Below are 19,940 nucleotides of genomic sequence, written 5' to 3' on the forward strand. Positions count from 1 at the left end.
TTAATGTTTCTAAAAATATATTTCATAAGGGTTTACTGCCTTTTCTAATGTGTTTTTAAATGTTTTGCTGACTTTTCTCATGTTTATTTTTGTCAACATGCTGTATTTTCTAATCTTTTCTGTTTTCTAAAGTGTTATTGTCTTTCTAATGCTTTATCTTTTTATGCTTTATTTCTGATCTTTTGCAGATGATTTTGCTTCTAATTTTCCATTTTCTTGCCTAAAATTTTATTGTCTTTCACGTCGCTTTATTATTCCCCTAATTCCACATTTTTCATAGCTTTTTAGTGTTTCGTCCATAGATTCAATACGACTCTTGACTTTGTCTCACAGATACACTCAGTTGATTCTATCAGATCTTTCCACAAAAAAAAATACATTTTGCGTTGGCCGGGAATCGAACCCGGGTCAACTGCTTGGAAGGCAGCTATGCTCACCACTATACCACCAACGCATGAAAACTACGGGAGATGCGATAGGTTCAAACTCGGGCCAAGCATACGTATTTTCTAACGTTCTATTTTCTTTTCTGAAGTTCTATTGTCTTTCACGTCGCTTTATTATTCCCCTAATTCCACATTTGTCATAGCTTTTTAGTGTTTCGTCCATAGACTGAATACTACTCTTATACTGTCTAAGACTTTGTCTCACAGATACACTCAGTTGATCCTATCAGATCTTTCCACAAAAAAAAAACAACAAAAAAAACATTTTGCGTTGGCCGGGAATCGACCGCGTATAGTTAAGCTTAACTTTCTTAACTTTTCCCATTCATTCTCTATTGTAGTTCCTTACAGTACGAATGTAATATATTTTTTGGCCACTATGGAGATTTGGGGAGGCGCTGTTTCACCCTTTTTGATAGCGCTGAAAAGGCCCCGCTTCTTACTGTATGAATGCCAGTCTGCAGCATGTAATCTGTTGATTTTAACTCTGAGTATGACTGAAATTGATTTCGGGGATCTACATGACTTTAAGTTACTGTAATTGTGTCGGGTTTTTGTGTGTATTTTGTAACATTTGTAACAGTTTTTAAAAGAGAAATGTGACTTTTACTAGGGGGATATTGTACTCAGTGACATTTGCCATCTTAAAAATGTGAAAAAATAATAGCTTAACTAAGCAATGTTTTCCATTAACTAGTGTTACCAAATTACCAAATGAGTTCAGCGTTAATATTATTCAATTCAATTCAAATTTATTTATTTCGTCAAGGATGTGTAGCACAGAAATACACATTTTATGATCATCAGATGACCAGTCATACAGACGTTATGCCATACACACCCCTGCTCGAAAAGGAGCAGGCTGAAGAAAATCTTATATTTCCTGCCTCTTATCAACTAAAGATAGCCTTGCTGGATGGCTCACACGACTAAGTAAACATATTCAAACAATCCACACAAAATACATTCAAAGATAATAAAAAAGAAGAAGAAAACACAAATAAGCAAAATTACCCTTCCACAACCTTCCATGAAATACAAAACAAACACAACACATACAACGGTGCAGCTTACAAAACTGTACAGGACATCTTTTCTTTTCTAAATCATACACACGTGGACAAAATTGTTGGTACCCCTCAGTTAAAGAAGGAAAAACCCACAATTCTCACTGAAATCACTTGAAACTCACAAAAGTAACAATAAATAAAAATTTATTGAAAATTAAATAATCAAAATCAGCCATCACTTTTGAATTGTTGATTAACATAATTATTTAAAAAAAACAAACTAATGAAATAGGGCTGGACAAAAATGATGGTACCCATAACTTAATATTTTGTTGCACAACCTTTTGAGGCAATCACTGCAATTAAACGATTTCTGTATTTGTCAATGAGCGTTCTGCAGCTGTCAACAGGTATTTTGGCCCACTCCTCATGAGCAAACAGCTCCAGTTGTCTCAGGTTTGATGGGTGTCTTCTCCAAATGGCATGTTTCAGCTCCTTCCACATATGTTCAATGGGATTCAGATCTGGGCTCATAGAAGGCCACTTTAGAATAGTCCAACGCTTTTCTCTCAGCCATTCTTGGGTGTTTTTGGCTGTGTGTTTTGGATCGTTGTCCTGTTGGAAGACCCATGACCTGCGACTGAGACCAAGCTTTCTGACACTAGGCAGCACATTTCTCTCCAGAATGCCTTGATAGTCTTCAGATTTCATCGTACCTTGCACACTTTCAAGACACCCTGTGCCAGATGCAGCAAAGCAGCCCCAAAACATTACTGAGCCTCCTCCATGTTTCACCGTAGGGACAGTGTTCTTTTCTTCGTATGCTTGGTTTTTGAGTCTATGAACATAGAGTTGATGTGCCTTACCAAAAAGCTCCAGTTTGGTCTCATCTGTCCAAAGGACATTCTCCCAGAAGCTTTGTGGCTTGTCAACATGCATTTTTGCAAATTCCAGTCTGGCTTTTTTATGAGTTTTTTTCAGCAGTGGTGTCCTCCTCGGTCGTCTCCCATGAAGTCCACTTTGGCTCAAACAACGACGAATGGTGCGATCTGACACTGATGTACCTTGGCCTTGGAGTTCACCTTTAATTTCTTTGGAGGTTGCTCTGGGCTCTTTGGATACAATTCGAACGATCCGTCTCTTCAATTTGTCATCAATTTTCCTCTTGCGGCCACGTCCAGGGAGGTTGGCTACTGTCCCGTGGGTCTTGAACTTCTGAATAATATGAGCCACTGTTGTCACAGGAACTTCAAGCTGTTTAGAGATGGTCTTATAGCCTTTACCTTTAAGATGTTTGTCTATCATTTTTTTTCGGATGTCCTGGGACAATTCTCTCCTTCGCTTTCTGTTGTCCATGTTCAGTGTGGTACACACCTTTTCACCAAACAGCAGGGTGACTACTTGTCTCCCTTTAAATAGGCAGACTGACTGATTATGAGTTTGGAAACACCTGTGATGTCAATTAAATGACACACCTGAGTTAATCATGTCACTCTGGTCAAATAGTTTTCAATCTTTTATAGAGGTACCATCATTTTTGTCCAGGCCTGTTTCATTAGTTTGTTTTTTTAAATAATTATGTTAATCAACAATTCAAAAGTAATGGCTGTTTTTGATTATTTAATTTTCAATAAATTTTTATTTATTGTTACTTTTGTGAGTTTCAAGTGATTTCAGTGAGAATTGTGGGTTTTTCCTTCTTTAACTGAGGGGTACCAACAATTTTGTCCACGTGTGTAGGTACCTGAGTAAATAGTCCAAATTTAGGCACAAAATAAAAATCAAAACAGATCAAACACGACACCTATGCTCTTGCATATAATCTCATTGTTCTGTCTTTAAAGACTTTCTTTCGATAAAATATATTGTACAATCCTTGAATTCATCATGAAGAGAGTTCCAGAGTTTAACACCCACTACTGACACACACATCCGTTTTAATGTGGTCTGTGCATATGGCTGTTTAAAGTGACCTTTCCTTCTATGCTCAATCTCCTCTGAAGTACAGACAAATAAATTTTGCATTGCTATTCGTAAAACTTTGTTTTTGACTTTGAACATAACTAATAATGTATCTAACTGAAGTAATTCCTACCACTTCAATAATCTAGAATCAAAAAATAGCATATTTGTGTGCTCCCGATAATCTGCTCTATAAATAACCCTGATTGCTCTCTTCTGTAGGAGGTACAGTGGTTTTGTGTTACTTTTATAAGTGTTTCCCCAAACTTCCACACAATAACTAATATAGACCAATATAAGTGCACAATACAGTGTCCTCATTGTCCTAAAATCTAATATGTGCTTTACCTTATTTAAAATAAAAATATTTTTTGACATTTTTTTCCTTACATGTGCAATGTGGGCTTTAAAAGTTAGACCATCATCCAATATTACTCCCAAAAAGCGGAGCTCATGGACCTTTTCTATTTGAATTCCATCTATGGACAGTACAACATTTTCTTCCTTTTTTTCCTGTTAGTAAAAATCATAAATTTTGTCTTGCTTACATTTTATGATAATTTATTGTCTTCAAACCATGTCTTGATTTTAACCAATTCCTGTTCAACAATGCTTGTCAAAGCTTTTATATCATATCCAGAAATATATAAATAGATTTATATTTGAGAGACTCAATGCTGAAACAATACTTGATATGAAACAACACAGGTTGATACTCAATATCTGATTAATCCTAAGAAATGTTCTCAATTTTTGTGTAATTTACAGTAAATTAAACACATTGAGTGTAAAAAATACATTTACAGTTTTACTGACACTATCTATCAGGGCATTATTTTTGTATGTACATATGCAATATTATGTCTTTAAATGGAATATTTTAAATAATGTGATTAAATTTACTGCAACAGGACAAACTGCTACCCTGTGGTATTTTTTTTTGCCAGATAATATTATTATTATTATTATTTTTACCACTTAATTTTGAATTAAATGTATTTAAGTATTAAATTAAACTATTTAACCTTCTAAGACCCGAGCTTTGGTTTGGTTTGCATTTTAGTTTTTTTCTACTTACTTGGGATAAGGAGTAACCAATAAATATAATAACTGGATAATATCTAATATCTGATTATTATGTTTATTACATTTACATTATATATATATATTACTAGATTAACATTGTTATTACTATTATTATTATTATTATTTGTAGTAGTAGTAGTAGTAGTAGTAGTAGAAGCAGTAATATTAGTATTATTATTAATATTAACAATATGCCCTTTTGGGAAAAAAAATCAAGAGACAAAAAAATGTCCACATATGTGGACGGCAGGTCTTAAGAGGTTAAAACACAGAAAAGTTAAAATATTCTCAGTACTGTAGGGAAACTTTTATAAAGAAAGCCTTACCATTAGCTGTGTGGCTTTATGTAGAGCCAAGTTTTCTTTTTACACAGAATAAAAGCATAACAATAACCATACTTTTACATAACCACAATTTTTTTTAATACTCTTTCCACCCCTGGAATTATTGATTTTGGGACAGCACAAATATTTTCCTGTTTCTAAGAGTGTAAACAAACTCCACACATGTTAATTTTGCTATACTCTTACAGAATAAATGTCATACTTGTATTGTGTTTTAGCTGTATGTTATACTTAATTAACCTGTATTTTGTTCTTTAAACCTTATTCATATCATGATTATTGAATTATACGGTAACAGAATTACTAGTTATAACATAATTTAAGCACAATATATACCTTCATATGCCTTATTTATTTTGAGATGCAAATATTTTTGCATGACTTCGTGCAATTACAGATTAATAGTGCTTAAATGGTTTTACTCAAATCAATTCAGCATTTGTTCACACAGTAATTACCGTAAATGTTGAACACAAACGTTGATCATGATGTGATTTGAACTGGTTTCGGTCCCACGCCTGGCAGACGGCATCTGACTCTCTAAATTCTCTGCTACTGGTATCCGCAGCTGGCCACTGCTTGGAAGGCAGCTATGCTCACCACTATACCACCAACGCATGAACACTGTGAGAGATGCTATAGGTTCAAACTCGGGCCAAGCATACGTATTTTCTAACGTTCTATTTTCTTTTCTGAAGTTTTATTGTCTTTCACGTTGCTTTATTATTCCCCTAATTCCACATTTGTCATAGCTTTTTAGTGTTTCATCCATAGACTGAATACGACTCTTATTCAATTCAATTCAATTCAAAGAGGCTTTATTGGCATGACAAACACACATTCGCATTGCCAAAGCATTACATAAAATAAGCACACAAAATAAACAGTTTAACACACTTCACTGGAGTGCAAAACAGTGCATGACAGTAGTGCAAATACTATAAAATAAGAATGAGATTAAAAAGAATAAAAATATATAGTCTCTTTGTACTTTTGTAAGTGCTGAAAGTACAGGTGTGCAGTAGGGCTGTAAAGTGTTCTCGGTGTTATTTTTATATGCAAATGCAGGACCAGTTCCATGTGCTTGGACACAGCTTCATTCACAGAATGGAGATGGTCTTGGTTCTGGTCCTGGTCCCGGTCTGTCCTCCTGTTCGGGTTCATGGAGGTTTTAGTTTTTCAGTTCTTTTCCTGTCACAGCCGTGTATGAACCTGGCTGCCGTGTTTGCACACTGCCGTACTTCCCCGAGCAGGTATGGCAGTTTGAGCATGTTAGGTATGCTCTGAAAGTTGGTGTGTGTGTGTGTGTGATGAGGGGGAAGTAGGTGTCCCTGAGGTCCTGGTACAGAGGGCAGGCGGTCAGGAAGTGCAGTTCGGTCTCCACCTGACCCTTTGTGCAGTGTGGGGGCACAGTCTGTCCTCTCGGGGGGTCCAGGTCTGTCTGTGCCGGCCTCTCTCGATGGCCAGGTTGTGCTCGCTGAGCCTGTACCTGGTCAAGGATCTCCTGAGCTGTGGGTCGGTCACAGTGCTCAGGTATTCTGCCACCATGTATTTTCTGTTTAGGGCCGAATATGTTTCCAGTTTGCTCTGGTGTTTAATGGATTCTGTCCAGTGGTTCAGGTATTTCTCTTTCTGTTTCTTTATAATTTGGTTGGGTCTGATTGGCTGTCTGTTTGGTGGCTCTGCTTTTTTTGGGGGGCAGAGTCCGAGAAGCAGCTGGCTGAGGGGGCATGTGTTTACAGCCTTCTGTGGGTGAGGGCTTTGTAGTGGAGAGTGCTGGGCTCACTCTCCTGAAGGTGCTCATAGAATTTTAGAGCTCTCTTCTGGATTTTAATAATTAGAGGGTATTGTCCTAATTCTGCTCTGCATGCATTGTTTGGTGTTTTGCGCTGAACGTGAAGAATAGATTTGCAGAGTTCTGCATGCAGAGTCTCAATTTGGTGTTTGTCCCATTTTGTATAATCTTATACTGTCTAAGACTTTGTCTCACAGATACACTCAGTTGATCCTATCAGATCTTTCCACAAAAAAAAAAAAAATACATTTTGCGTTGGCCGGGAATCGAACCCGGGTCAACTGCTTGGAAGGCAGCTATGCTCACCACTATACCACCAACGCTTGAATACTACAAGGGGCGCTATAGGTTCAAACTCGGGCCAAGCATACGTATTTTCTAATGTTCTATTTTCTTTTCTGAAGTTTTATTGTCTTTCACGTTGCTTTATTATTCCCCAATTCCACATCTGTCATAGCTTTTTAGTGTTTCGTCCATAGACTGAATACAACTCTTATACTGTCTAAGACTTTGTCTCACAGATACACTCAGTTGATCCTATCAGATCTTTCCAAAAAAAACCCAAAAAAAACAAAAACATTTTGCGTTGGCCGGGAATCGAACCCAGATCCCGCGCTAGGACCGCGTATAGTTAAGCTTAACTTTCTTAACTTTTCCCATTCATTCTCAATGGTAGTTTTTTACAGTACGGATGTAATATATTTTTGGCCACTATGAAGATTTGTGGGGCGCTGTTTCACCCTTTTTGGTTGAGTGCCTGTATACCAGAGTGGCGACAACTGGGGATTTGACGCCATTTTGTTTCGATTCACTCAATATGGGACTCGCAGCACGAGGTGCACATTCACGAAAACTACCTATTTGTGGAGTGCTTACTGATTACGGATTATGGCCGTTTTTTTGTGGAATATTTTCATCTGTGACTAGTTTTGAGCCTTCAAAAGTGACTTGTGCTGTTTACGTTATTTGCTGTTTGTTGGACAAATGTGTTTATATTACCTGCTGTGGTAATCACATCTGAAAGTGGTTTATACCAGCGGATACATGAGAATTTAAGCTTTCCATGGGTGTATAATGTTTCTATCATCGAGTTTGCAGCTTCGGTCAATTTAGCAAAATACGTTTGCACATATGGGCCGCTGAAGTTTAACGGGTTACCCCGCGGCTGGCCACTGCTATCTTGGAAGGCAGCTATGCTCACTGCTATACCACCAACGCATGGACACTGTGAGAGATGCTATAGGTTCAAACTCGGGCCAAGCATACGTACGTTTTCTCAGGTTCTATTTTCTGAAGTTTTATTGTCTTTGCTGTCGCTTCATTATTGCCCATTTCCAAATGTGTTTTGGCTTTAGTTGTTTTTTTTTTGTCCATAGAATGTTTGCGACTCATACTGGATATGGCATTGTGTCTCATAAATATACCGTGTTGCTCCCATCAAATCTTACCCAAAAACACAAATAAAAAGTTTTGCATTGGCCAGGAATCAAACCCAGGTCAATTGTTTGGAAGGCAGCTATGCTAACCACTATACCACCAACGCACAATGAATTGGTGAGACAACACTCTTCTGCCAGTGGGTCATATCCCTGTTACTGCGGGAATATCTCGTTTTGTTTAATTGTTTCTTAAATACCCCTTGGACACTGTATTTAATGCTCAGGAAATGTGGATAGGAAAATTACTACCTACAACAGTCATGTGATAGAAAAGCACAGCTACAGATGGAACATATTAAAAGACTAAACAAAACAAAACATTAGTGTTTTCTTCAGCTACGGTTTCTTTTTTCTATTTCAGTGGGTTGCATTCACTTCCGTCTCAGACTATGTGAATGTATGTGTCCACTGAGTACTGTTGTGTTTTTTTGTTTAACTCGTTTACGTGTGCAGAGCTGAGCATTTCCCCCTTGAAACTGCAGAACACCAATAAGTCTCAAAAACATAGATTCAAACTTAGGTTTCATATGTAATAAATTAAAGGACCCGATTCTGTTAACTTGCACAGTGAAACAGTATAATTATTCACCTTCAGAATTGATTTAGAGCACTAACATGTATTCTGACATACTCCAATGTTACAGCTTGCCTTCGTGTAGGACAGAGTAATTTTACAGTGTTTTGCCCAGGTTGTGGGGGAGTTGGTGTGCTGGAGCTGCAGCAAGGAGAGGGTGTAGATAGAGGTAGGGACTTCATAGATCCACCAGCACTAAAGGAAGCAATGGTGTAGTTATATTAAAGCTATTTTTATGCAAGAAGGGAATATATTCATGGAGAACAAAAAATCTAAATACATAATTTTGATAAATGGAGATGAGTTTTTAAGGATTTAGTCAATAAATGGAGAAGGATGATAAGACTACATACCTCTTTAAGGCAAATGGAATCTTCCTTAACAGATCAGGACTGCTGCTACTGTGCTCAAACATTTTCTACTCCGTGCGTCAGAGACCCGCCACGGTCAGAGACAAAAGCCAAGGACATTCAAAACAACAACAGATTGCATAGCACACTGGAGAAGAACTGTTACTGCTGGAGATAAGGACTGACCAAGGACAAGGAACCCAGGAAGAGGCCTCAACTACGTCACCACCTCCTGCCCCTCATCCAACAGATCAAGGACAACAATTAACTCAGGAAGAGGCCTCAACTACATTATCGCCTCCTGCCATGCATCCAACAGACCACTGTCCATCTTCACCCCCACAGCAAGAGGAGTGGCTCCCACTCCCGACAGGAGGTTCTTTTCAACCTCAACCTGTAGAAACCCCCCCCTAACTCCTTGCCCTCCCCGGTCAGTCTCTCTCCTTCCCCTACTCATCTGGATTTCACAGATGACATGAAAAGGCGTGCTAATGCTGGAACAAAACTGACACCGCGCAGAAATCCCATATGCTTGCCAACTCGTCTTGTTTTTGAAAATTCAGCTGTTTCTGATGTCTAATATGTGCCAGGTCCATGCTTCAAAGCTGATATTAATGTTATCAACCAGGAAAAGCCGGGGCCTTATGGGAATCAGATAACCAGTATTTCTTGTATTTTCTTGTACACACGTGGACAAAATTGTTGGTACCCCTCAGTTAAAGAAGGAAAAACCCACAATTCTCACTGAAATCACTTTAAACTCACAAAAGTAACAATAAATAAAAATTTATTGAAAATTAAATAATCAAAATCAGCCATCACTTTTGAATTGTTGATTAACATAATTATTTAAAAAAACAAACTAATGAAATAGGGCTGGACAAAAATGATGGTACCCATAACTTAATATTTTGTTGCACAACCTTAAAAGGCAATCACTGCAATTAAACGATTTCAGCAGTGGTGTCCTCCTTGGTCGTCTCCCATGAAGTCCACTTTGGCTCAAACAACGACGAATGGTGCCATCTGACACTGATGTACCTTGGCCTTGGAGTTCACCTTTAATTTCTTTGGAGGTTGCTCTGGGCTCTTTGGATACAATTCCAACGATCCGTCTCTTCAATTTCTCATCAATTTTCCTCTTGCAGCCACGTCCAGGGAGGTTGGCTACTGTCCCGTGGGTCTTGAACTTCTGAATAATATGAGCCACTGTTGTCACAGGAACTTCAAGCTGTTTAGAGATGGTCTTATAGCCTTTACCTTTAAGATGTTTGTCTATCATTTTTTTTCGGATGTCCTGGGACAATTCTCTCCTTCGCTTTCTGTTGTCCATGTTCAGTGTGGTACACACCTTTTCACCAAACAGCAGGGTGACTACTTGTCTCCCTTTAAATAGGCAGACTGACTGATTATGAGTTTGGAAACACCTGTGATGTCAATTAAATGACACACCTGAGTTAATCATGTCACTCTGGTCAAATAGTTTTCAATCTTTTATAGAGGTACCATCATTTTTGTCCAGGCCTGTTTCATTAGTTTGTTTTTTTAAATAATTATGTTAATCAACAATTCAAAAGTAATGGCTGTTTTTGATTATTTAATTTTTAATAAATTTTTATTTATTGTTGCTTTTGTGAGTTTCAAGTGATTTCAGTGAGAATTGTGCGTTTTTCCTTCTTTAACTGAGGGGTACCAACAATTTTGTCCACGTGTGTAGATCTGTGTAACACTCTTGACAACTTTGGGCTGGTTCAGCATGTAACAGAGGCCACACATGACAAAGGGCATACATTAGACCTACTTATCTCCAAGGGTCTGAGTATTTCCAATGTTACAGTGTCTGATGTTGGTCTTTCTGATCATTCCTGTGTTTTCTTTGAGAGCACTGTCTCGGTGCAGTCAGCAACTTTCACGGAGGTAACCAAAAAACGGTGTATTACTGAAAACACCTCTGAAATATTTAACCAGGCTTTCTCTTCAACACCAGCTCTGTCTTGGGGTTCAATCGATGAGCTGATAGGTAGTTTTAATGTTAAAATTGTAAATATTATGGATGTCATTGCTCCAACTAAGGTGAAAGTTATCTCTGGTAAGAAAAAATCTCCATGGAGAAATGCCAAACTTGTCAGAGATGGCAAAAGAGAGTGTCGGAAAGCTGAACCCAAATGGCGAAAATCAAAACTCCAGGTTCATTATGACATTTACAAAGAGAAACTGTACACTTACAATTTACAACTGAGGAATGCAAGACAATCTTATTTCGTAGATATAATCACCAAAAACAGTCACAATACACGAGCCTTATTTGCTACTGTGGACAGACTAACAAACCCTCGTGTGTCAGTAGCCCCTGAGCTGCATTCTACCAGGGCCTGCAACGACTTTGCATCATTCTTTATAGAGAAAATCCAAAACATTAGACAAGCAGTTAGTGCCCCCACAGCAGGTTTAGGATATGTCCTGTGTCAGAGTAAAACCATTTTAAACACCATGACGCAATTTAATCCTATTAATCACAAAAACCTGGAGGACATTATACATAAACTAAACTCCTCTTCTTGCTGCCTGGATATTCTGCCAACAAGGTTTCTCAAAAAAGTACTGCTGGTGGATCTTTTATGGATTGTGAACTTGTCTCTTATGTCAGGTGTTTTTCCTCAGGCTTTAAAAACTGCTGTGATTAAGCCACTTTCAAAAAAGAGCAACCTCGACAAGTTACAAATGAATAGCTACAGACCAATCTCTAATCTCCCATTTTTAAGTAAGATCATTGAAAAAGGAGTTTTTCAACAGCTAAACAATTACTTAATAAAAAGTAACAGCTTCTGTGTTTTTCAGTCTGGTTTTCGACAGCACCACAGCAGTGAGACGGCTCTTATTAAGGTAATTAATGACATCCGTTTAAATACAGACAGCGGCAGGATGTCAGTCCTAGTTCTGCTGGATTTGAGTGCTGCGTTTGACACAGTTGACCACAACATACTACTTAACCGACTGGAGAACTGGGTGGGACTATCCAGCACAGTACTCAACTGGTTCAAATCTTACCTAAAGAATAGGAATTACTTTGTGTCTATAGGTAACTTCACGTCTGAGCAGACAGTAATTACATGTGGAGTTCCCCAAGGTTCCATTCTGGAGCCTCTTCTGTTTAACATCTATATGCCCCCACTGGCTCACATTATTGAAAACAATAATGTCAGTTACCATAGCTATGCAGATGACACGCAGATCTACATTACAATGTCCCCAGGAGACCATGGCCCTATACAGGTGATGGGAAATTGTATTGAACAGATAAATGAGTGGCTGTGTCAGAACTTTCTTCAGTTAAATAAAGACAAAACTGAGGTAATGGTTTTTGGAGCCAAGGAAGGGCGATTAAAAGTGAGCCTAGAGCTTCAGTCTCTACAGTTAAAAACTGCAGACCAGGCCAGAAATCTGGGTGTGGTGATGGACTCAGAACTCAGTTTTGGAAAACACATTATAGCAGTTACAAGTCGGCTTACTATCACTTAAAAATATCTCAAGAATTAAAGGGCAAATGTCTCAGCAGGACCTGGAAAAGCTAGTCTATGCATTTATTTTCAGTCGGTTTGATTACTGTAACAGTATCCTGACCTGTAAAGACCTGTAAAGATACTGTTACAGTATCTTTACAGGTCTACCTAAAAAAAACACTCAAACAACCGCAGCAGATTCAAAACTCTGCTGCTCGGATCCTCACTAAGACCAAGAAAATAGATCATATCACTCCAGTTTTAAAGTGGCTTCCTGTCACTCAGAGGATAGATTTTAAAGTCCTGCTGCTGGTCTACAAAGCTTTAAATGGTCTAGGACCAAAATACATCAGAGACCTCCTGACTCAGTGTGAACCACCCAGATTACTCAGGTCATCTGGATCAGGCCTTCTAGTAGTTCCTAGAGTAAAAACCAAACAAGGAGAAGCTGCATTCAGCTTCTATGCCCCATATATATGGAACAAACTCCCAGAAAACTGTAGATCAGCTGAAACTCTCAGCACATTTAAGTCCATTCTGAAGACGTACCTGTTCTCAGCTGCTTCTGATTAAATTATGTTAAATCTCTTTTTATGACAGTTACTTTAAACAGCCCTTGTTTTCTGACTTTTGTTTTTGATCTTTTTACCATTGTTTTTCTTTTAATAATTGTGCCCTTGTTTTCTGACTTATTTTTGATCTTTTTACTGTTCTGACCTTTTTTTTTAATGATTTCATGTTTTCTTTTGTTTTTCCTTTTAATAATTGTTGTCATCTTCTGTCTTAATGTCTTTGTAAAGCCCTTTGAATCGCCTCGTTGTTGAAATGTGCTATATAAATAAATTTGCCTTTGCCTTTCCATTGTACTCTAGTGAACTGTTGGCTTCACTGATTTCCTCAGATAATTATTTTGAAATCCCTCTCAGCCTCAACTGTACCAAAACATAAAACGTACAAAAAGTAGAATGTATTAAAAGAAAGGTACCTAATGCTATATTAATTTGAAAAAACATCTAAAAAAAAAAAAGGTAATATTGAAATTGTTTGCTCTCTTTTGGAAGCATTTACATGACAGCAGCCAGAAGATAAAACAGAGTAAATAAAGCATCTGAAGTTGGCAACAACATTTAATAAACACACAATGATCCGAGCCAATACGTTAGCAGATAGAAAGCAGAGCCCATAAAGAAATCACCAAACTTTATTTCGCAAGTAGTGGACAAGGGGATATTCACTTAACCAATGAATAAAGGAGAAGACCTTTTTTTCAGTTGTCTTTTTTCTGAACAGGCTTTGGAGGGAAGAAAATCTCTCCCAGGTTTCGCAGCAGTCCTCGACTGTAGTAGTATCTCTTCGAGTGATCTGGGGCCGGGCTGCAAAGATTGTCAGCTGCAGTAGTCGGGTGACAGTGCTGACAAACGTAACCTCGGCTTTTGTACCACTCATTGGACGTCTGATTGACAAGAGCCAGGAAGGAATGGAACAGAGCGTAACCGGCCAGGAGGAAGAAGACAAAGATCAGAAAGCCAAGCATGAAGACGATTCGGGGGAAGGTCAGGAACAGATGCTGGAGGGACAGAGAGAAGCAAAATGTCTGAGCTGAACATAAAAAATGGAAATAAATGCAGCATATGTATATAATATACAGTCAGTTAGCAGTACCTGTACAACAAACAGAGGTCCTGCTGGCTGCTGCTGGCCGTACTCATCTATATAACTGGCCCTCAGAAGCCCTGAGCGCAGCACAGCATGAAGCAGCATGTCTATTGTTAGCAGGGCGATGTCACCGGCCATGGCACACACACTGAAGAGGTAAAGCAGGAAGTAGCGGGTATTCTGAGCACCGATGCAGTTATTCACCCAGACACAGTGGTGGTCGAAACGGTGGACACACCTGTTGCAGACCCCTGAAACACAGACAGTGTGTACAGTCTTTGCTAAATTTTATAAATCCTTCAGTGACAGTATCAGAAGAGAAGGAGATGTGTTTTGTTTTTTTGAGCAAAATGGTTCACATTGGTACAAAAAGCAACAATGGGACAAAGATTCAAATGTATCCATCTAATCCAGAGAGAAGAGAACAGCCGGAGGTGCAGTATGACAGAACTTACGGCAGTGTTTGGAGCGAGCTGGTTTGACAAGCTGGCAGGTCGGACAGGAGACTCCCGGGTGAAACAATCTCCTGTCATATGGATAGATGTGCAGCTGGCCAGCAACTTTCTTTTGTGTCACTGTGCCTGGCAGATGGTGAGTTAAGAGAAAAGAGTTGAGGAAATATAACAAAGCACGAACTACAACTGCAGGAGATTTTTTATTTTTTTTAAACATTAGTACAATGAGAGCTTGATCCTGTATCTTGTCAGTGGTTTCTTTTTCAAGTCTTGGCAAAAATGTAAAGTCTACAGTGCAACTCCTGCCTTGCACAGTCATAGGCCTACATTATAAAGGCCTTAAAAAACAGTGTTGAAGTAGAGCCGTGTCGCTCTTCAAGACTATACAGAATGAGCTGTGAATCCTCAAGTAAATTATACATAGTCAGTGTGATAATTAAATCAGATAAACAATAAATGAACAAAACAGAACATCGAAGTGGAATTTAAAAAGATAAATGTGTGGAAAATAGTGGACAAAAGCAAAGCTGCATGTTTCCAAGACATGGACCCAATGAAGTTAAAATATTTCAGCCTGTTTTAGGTGTTTTTACGTTAAGTGACTAAGACCAGAAGGAGTACACTTTATATTAGTTTTAAAGTATCTGCAGTGGCTACCTGTCTGCTTTATCCTTTTACTGGTTTGATTATTTTTAATTTGTGTTTACATTCTATTTACACTCCCATTCAAAAGTTTGGGGTCATCCAGGCAATTCATGTTTTCCATGGAAACTCACACTTTTATTCATGTGCTAATATAATTGTTCAAGGGTTTTCTAATCATCAGTTAGCCTTTCAACACCATTAGTTAACAGAATGTAGCATTAGAACACAGGAGTGATGGTTGCTGGAAACGTTCCTCCGTACCCCCATGGAGATATTCCATTAAAAATCAGCCGTTTCCAGCTAGAATAGTCATTTACCACATTAACAATGTCTAGACTGGATTTCTGATTCATTTTATGTTATCTTGACTCAAAAAATTATTTTCTTTCAAAAATAATGACATTTCTAAGTGACCCCACACTTTTGATCGGTAGTGTAAATGAAAAGAACCATACAAATAAAATCTGACAGACTGATTTACGGATTGATTACCAGACTCCTCCAGGACACGAAATAAAATTGCAGATGTGCACTGGTGATATATGATTACCAACTCACGCTTAATACTAAATATAGCGCCACACTCTCAGAGTAAATCTCTGTGACTTGTGAAGGGTTAAGATTAGGGTGTCAGGTGTGCGCAGAAGCCTTTTATTCTACTGGTTAGTGTAGATAAGTCTTTTACAGACCCTGCCTAACTGCACAACCCCATCTTTGTCATGCTTTCTGTTCTAACATTGTTGCTGATAACAAATAAGAAATGAACCTGGATCTCTCCTGATGCAGAGGTAGAAGAAGAAAGTCTTGATGGTGAGCAGGACGTAAGGCACTGAGAGGCTGATTAAAGTGGTGTCCATCTCCCTGCAGAAGCCAAACACCTCATAGGTGAACTCTGCATACACAGCTCCCTCCAGTAGGATGTGCAGGTAGATGAACATGTTGTTCCTGAAATTGCGAGCAGAAAACACAGACTGACGGCTGAACGTACACAATCACATTGACTTTCTAGGAGCACTAGGCTTTAACTACAAACCTCTGATGAAACAGTCTGTGCATTGTCCTCTGCGAAAACTTTTGGAGCCATTTTGGTGTAAACGGAGCAACTGTCTTGAGGAAAATTGAAATAAATTAGTACAACAGCGCCACGCTGTGTTGGGTTCTGGTATTGCAGTAAAATGCACTTCATACAGTGTTATCTTACCTTTACTACAGAGTTGTAGAGGACACTAAAGGGGGTTTGTTGCTGACCTGAGTACTTGCAGACTAGAACTATACATGTGAGCACCACCAGGACGTAGACGGCAAACAGAGTGAGGAAATCCATGTCTCACCTGGTAGCATCACAGAGAGGAAACAACAGGTGTTTAAGGTATAAAACTCAACACGAACAGACACCAAACTGAACAAGAAGCTACAACTTTGTTACTGTTACGTTTAGACGTCTAATTTGTTTGAAAATGTTGACGGTTTTTACGCTAAAAACCACTGGGCGAGTCTTCGAAACAGCACAGCCAAGTTGTGTTAGCATGCTAACCTAAACAGAGCAGCGCCCACCGTTAGCTAAACTACACATCAATTCCTAGTTTCTTTCATTTGTAACGCCATTTTTTAGTTCGTCTGAGCCCCTACCTTCCAGTCGAGTCACACATAGCTGCCTTTCGGTTTTTCATATCACGTCTACTTAGTTGGTTTGGTTTGCTCTACAGCTATTAGCCTCACTTTCGGTCCATGCTACTGTTCTGTATGTGTAAACAATGCTACTTCCTTAGCATCCAGGGTGGTGGGCTGTGCTCGCATCGCTGCTGCTGAGCCAAGAGAGAGATGGACACATGAGGTTTCAGTGCTGAAATTAATGGAAAGTCTGGTCTTTCGACGTATAACAAGGTAAAACAATATTAGTTTGCATTATAAAAAGTGAATAACGTTTACTCTGTCCATGTCTCTTGTTTTATTGGGAGACACTACAGGTGTTAAGAGGAAATTTCTAACTAATGGATGTAAGCATGAAACTTCATTAGTTGAGTCCTTGCAATTAGGCAATGTTTTTCGTGCTCCATGTCTTTTTTTATATGCATGTTAAAATATGCATTTTAAGCATAATTTTTCAAGAAAATCAAAAATGTTGAAGCTGGCTTTATTCAATGTAACATTTAAAAAAAGTGTAAACTGAGAGGACTTTGGCTTTTTGTCACTCAATCTTAAAATACTACTAGAAATAAAGCCCTATTAATCAGGCTGTACATTATAGACGAACAAGTCCTTTTTGTAAAATCTCTCATAATGTAGATGGGAGCAAAACTGGAAAGTCTGGTGTATGTAGGATCCACTGAATTGAAGATAGAATATGAGAGAAAACTCAGTTTGAGAAATCAGCCTTCTCAAAGATGTGTATTGAAATTGAAATGTACCAACCCTTATGGACCAACTGTAGTCAAACAACCACCTAAATGTGTTTTTAAGTAGTCTGAAAGAAGACATGTCATAGAAATAGTATATCCCAAAATCTCAACAATGTGTATATTTAGTGAGTGGGATTTTTTTCTGTGCTTCTTTGCTTGTAGCATCTCACCTTAAAAGCCCATCGCTAAATAACTGGGAAATGGACATGGAAGGAACTGTTTTCACCCAGTTTGGGCTGTTTTCCATTTTCTTCATAAAAATTATTTTATTTTTCCACGAGCACCCCCATCCCACTAACATCAATATGTTAAAAGTTTTCCAGATTCCTGATTGCTTGTTCAGTGTTTTCTAGTGTTTTCCTGTTTTGCAGTGAGATTTGATATACTTCCACTTTCGCCTGGATCCAGGACACATGCGCAAAATCACTTTCTCAGAGTCAGAATTAAAATCAGACCACTTAAGAAAATTGCAGTGTTTCCAACGTTTTGACCTCAGTGTTTACAAAAAACGAGTCTTTGAAAAGTGTTGTTTTCTGTCTGTCTCTGCCACACAATGCAACAAGGCGTCACAGGACAGCTGTTGGATCTGGTTGCGGACATGGCCCAGCACTCATATTACAGCTCACAGCGCTGCAGGGAGGAGCATTACTCAGGAGCTGTCCACACTCATCTATGGATGCTGTTTAAAAAGGTACAGTATGTGTGTTTATGCCAGGCTTTTGTTATGCCGTGCTGCTAAGTTAATGATTTTAAAAGTTTCCTGTGTTACATAGGTGTTTGGTCGCAATGCAGTGAGTGTATTTGCAGTGAGAGTTTCAGATTTAAAAGTGTTTCTGACTGCTTTTCACCCTCCTTTCAATTCTGCTTGTCCTAACTATAATTAATTTAAAAAGTGCCCTTGTTTATTTAGTATAAAACGTATCCAAAGCCTAAGTAGATATTCTCAAACGTATAAATGATGTCTTTTGAAGAAGAACTTATCGCTGAGTTAAAAGGCTGAGACAGTTTTCTGAGATTCAGTGAGATGTCAGTTTTGTGTTTGTCATTGTGTCACAGATGAGTTAACTGTCTTGGCTGTAGTGTAAGAGGAGAGTTTGATTGAAGTGAACAGTGTGTTTGGAGCTACAGCCAGCTGTGTTTAATTATTCATTTTGTACCGCGGTGCCTGTTCCTTATTGTGCGCTTTGCAACTAATGACAGTTTACACTCCAATAGGCCCACCAGCAGGCTTCCTCACTACTTTCTCTTCAGCTGTAATGAATTCCTTTTTTGATCTACTGACTATAACTTATATATATTAAGGGCGAGGTGTCTGGCAGTAATATAATAGCCTCTTTTGATCTTCTCCTTATGCATAATTTCTTATTCAAGGGAAGAAGTAGTTCGTTCCTTTATGTATTATCAAACCTGCACTGTTTTATTAAAAATCCATCCCTGTGCTTTTAGTCTTTGCAGTCATAAAAATAACTGTTACCAATGATTTATGTTTTAAGTCAATTTTATTCTTTGCTACTGTTGGCTTTTTAGAGTGCATTCTGAAAGCTAACGCTGAATTGTTTCACTTTAGACTAATTCTGCTCATGTTTGTGGTATAATGAAATTAGGAGACAGGACAGACAGAGTTTTATCTCAGCATTTTGACTTGTGGTACGAAAAGCACAGGCGTCAAAAATGACATTAATTATTGCTCTGTTCTGTTCAGGTGTCACAATAAACCTGACACTGTGACCCTAAAACTGAAGCAAATGGAATTCAGCTTGTATTGTTTTTATTATTTGCAGTTGTGCTCTTCCTACTTGAGAATATCTTGACACAACTCAGTAACTAAGAAACTGCTTTTAGCTTTTGTTTAAGTTAGTTTAAAGCTCTGCACAAGTGTTTACACACACCGTGACTGATTAAGCAGACATCCTCTGTGGTTGGAGTTGGGAAGATACATTAAAAAAGGCAAAAGACTTTGATGTGCATATGTAATTGCAATTATTGTCATACAGTGTTTTAAAGCTTCAGTTTAGTATTTATTGCATAACAGATTCAAAACATGAGTTCACTACCACATGAGACGTCATCAGATTACTGACTGTTGAGAACTTAAAGATACAAAATGCTTCAAACACTTATTTATTACATTTATTAAATGACACAGGACATTTATCACAAATACTGTGACAGGGTGAAGTTAAAGACAAATCAATGAAAAATAAAATTCTTCTAGTGAGAGAAAATAATAGCACCTTTCTGTAAAAGCCTTCTGAAATTAAAATTAGTAGCAGCATCCA

General features: G+C 38.3%; 1 protein-coding gene, 1 long non-coding RNA gene and 2 other non-coding genes across 5 annotated transcripts; 1 reads left to right on the forward strand and 3 right to left on the reverse strand.

Annotated features, from left to right (window-relative positions):
- Positions 1-382: 382 nt before the first annotated feature.
- On the reverse strand, positions 383-454 carry trnag-ucc (transfer RNA glycine (anticodon UCC)). The gene has a single exon. It is a non-coding gene; the product is annotated as a tRNA-Gly (tRNA).
- Positions 455-6,894: 6,440 nt separating this feature from the next.
- trnag-ucc (transfer RNA glycine (anticodon UCC)) lies at positions 6,895-6,966 on the reverse strand. Its single transcript has one exon. It is a non-coding gene; the product is annotated as a tRNA-Gly (tRNA).
- Positions 6,967-13,689: 6,723 nt separating this feature from the next.
- Positions 13,690-16,589, reverse strand: zdhhc4 (zinc finger DHHC-type palmitoyltransferase 4). 2 transcript variants are annotated; one of them, XM_022214101.2, is made up of 6 exons: positions 16,464-16,589; positions 16,296-16,365; positions 16,029-16,207; positions 14,618-14,743; positions 14,169-14,413; positions 13,690-14,073 (listed from the first exon to the last, which is right to left on the reverse strand). In XM_022214101.2, the coding sequence occupies exons 2-6, from the start codon at positions 16,316-16,318 to the stop codon at positions 13,774-13,776; spliced, it is 873 nt and encodes a 290-aa protein (XP_022069793.2). In that variant the 5' UTR covers positions 16,319-16,365; positions 16,464-16,589; the 3' UTR covers positions 13,690-13,773. The 2 variants fall into 2 exon arrangements, with proteins under 2 accessions (XP_022069793.2, XP_022069792.2); XM_022214100.2 differs by having other exon boundaries at positions 16,296-16,369; positions 16,464-16,587.
- Positions 16,509-18,346, forward strand: LOC127531160 (uncharacterized). Its single transcript, XR_007938154.1, has 3 exons — positions 16,509-16,631; positions 17,032-17,146; positions 18,225-18,346. It is a non-coding gene; the product is annotated as an uncharacterized LOC127531160 (long non-coding RNA).
- Positions 18,347-19,940: the final 1,594 nt, after the last annotated feature.

The sequence above is a fragment of the Acanthochromis polyacanthus genome, chromosome 19 (genome assembly GCF_021347895.1).
Source record: "Acanthochromis polyacanthus isolate Apoly-LR-REF ecotype Palm Island chromosome 19, KAUST_Apoly_ChrSc, whole genome shotgun sequence".
NCBI classification, from domain to species: domain Eukaryota; kingdom Metazoa; phylum Chordata; class Actinopteri; family Pomacentridae; genus Acanthochromis; species Acanthochromis polyacanthus.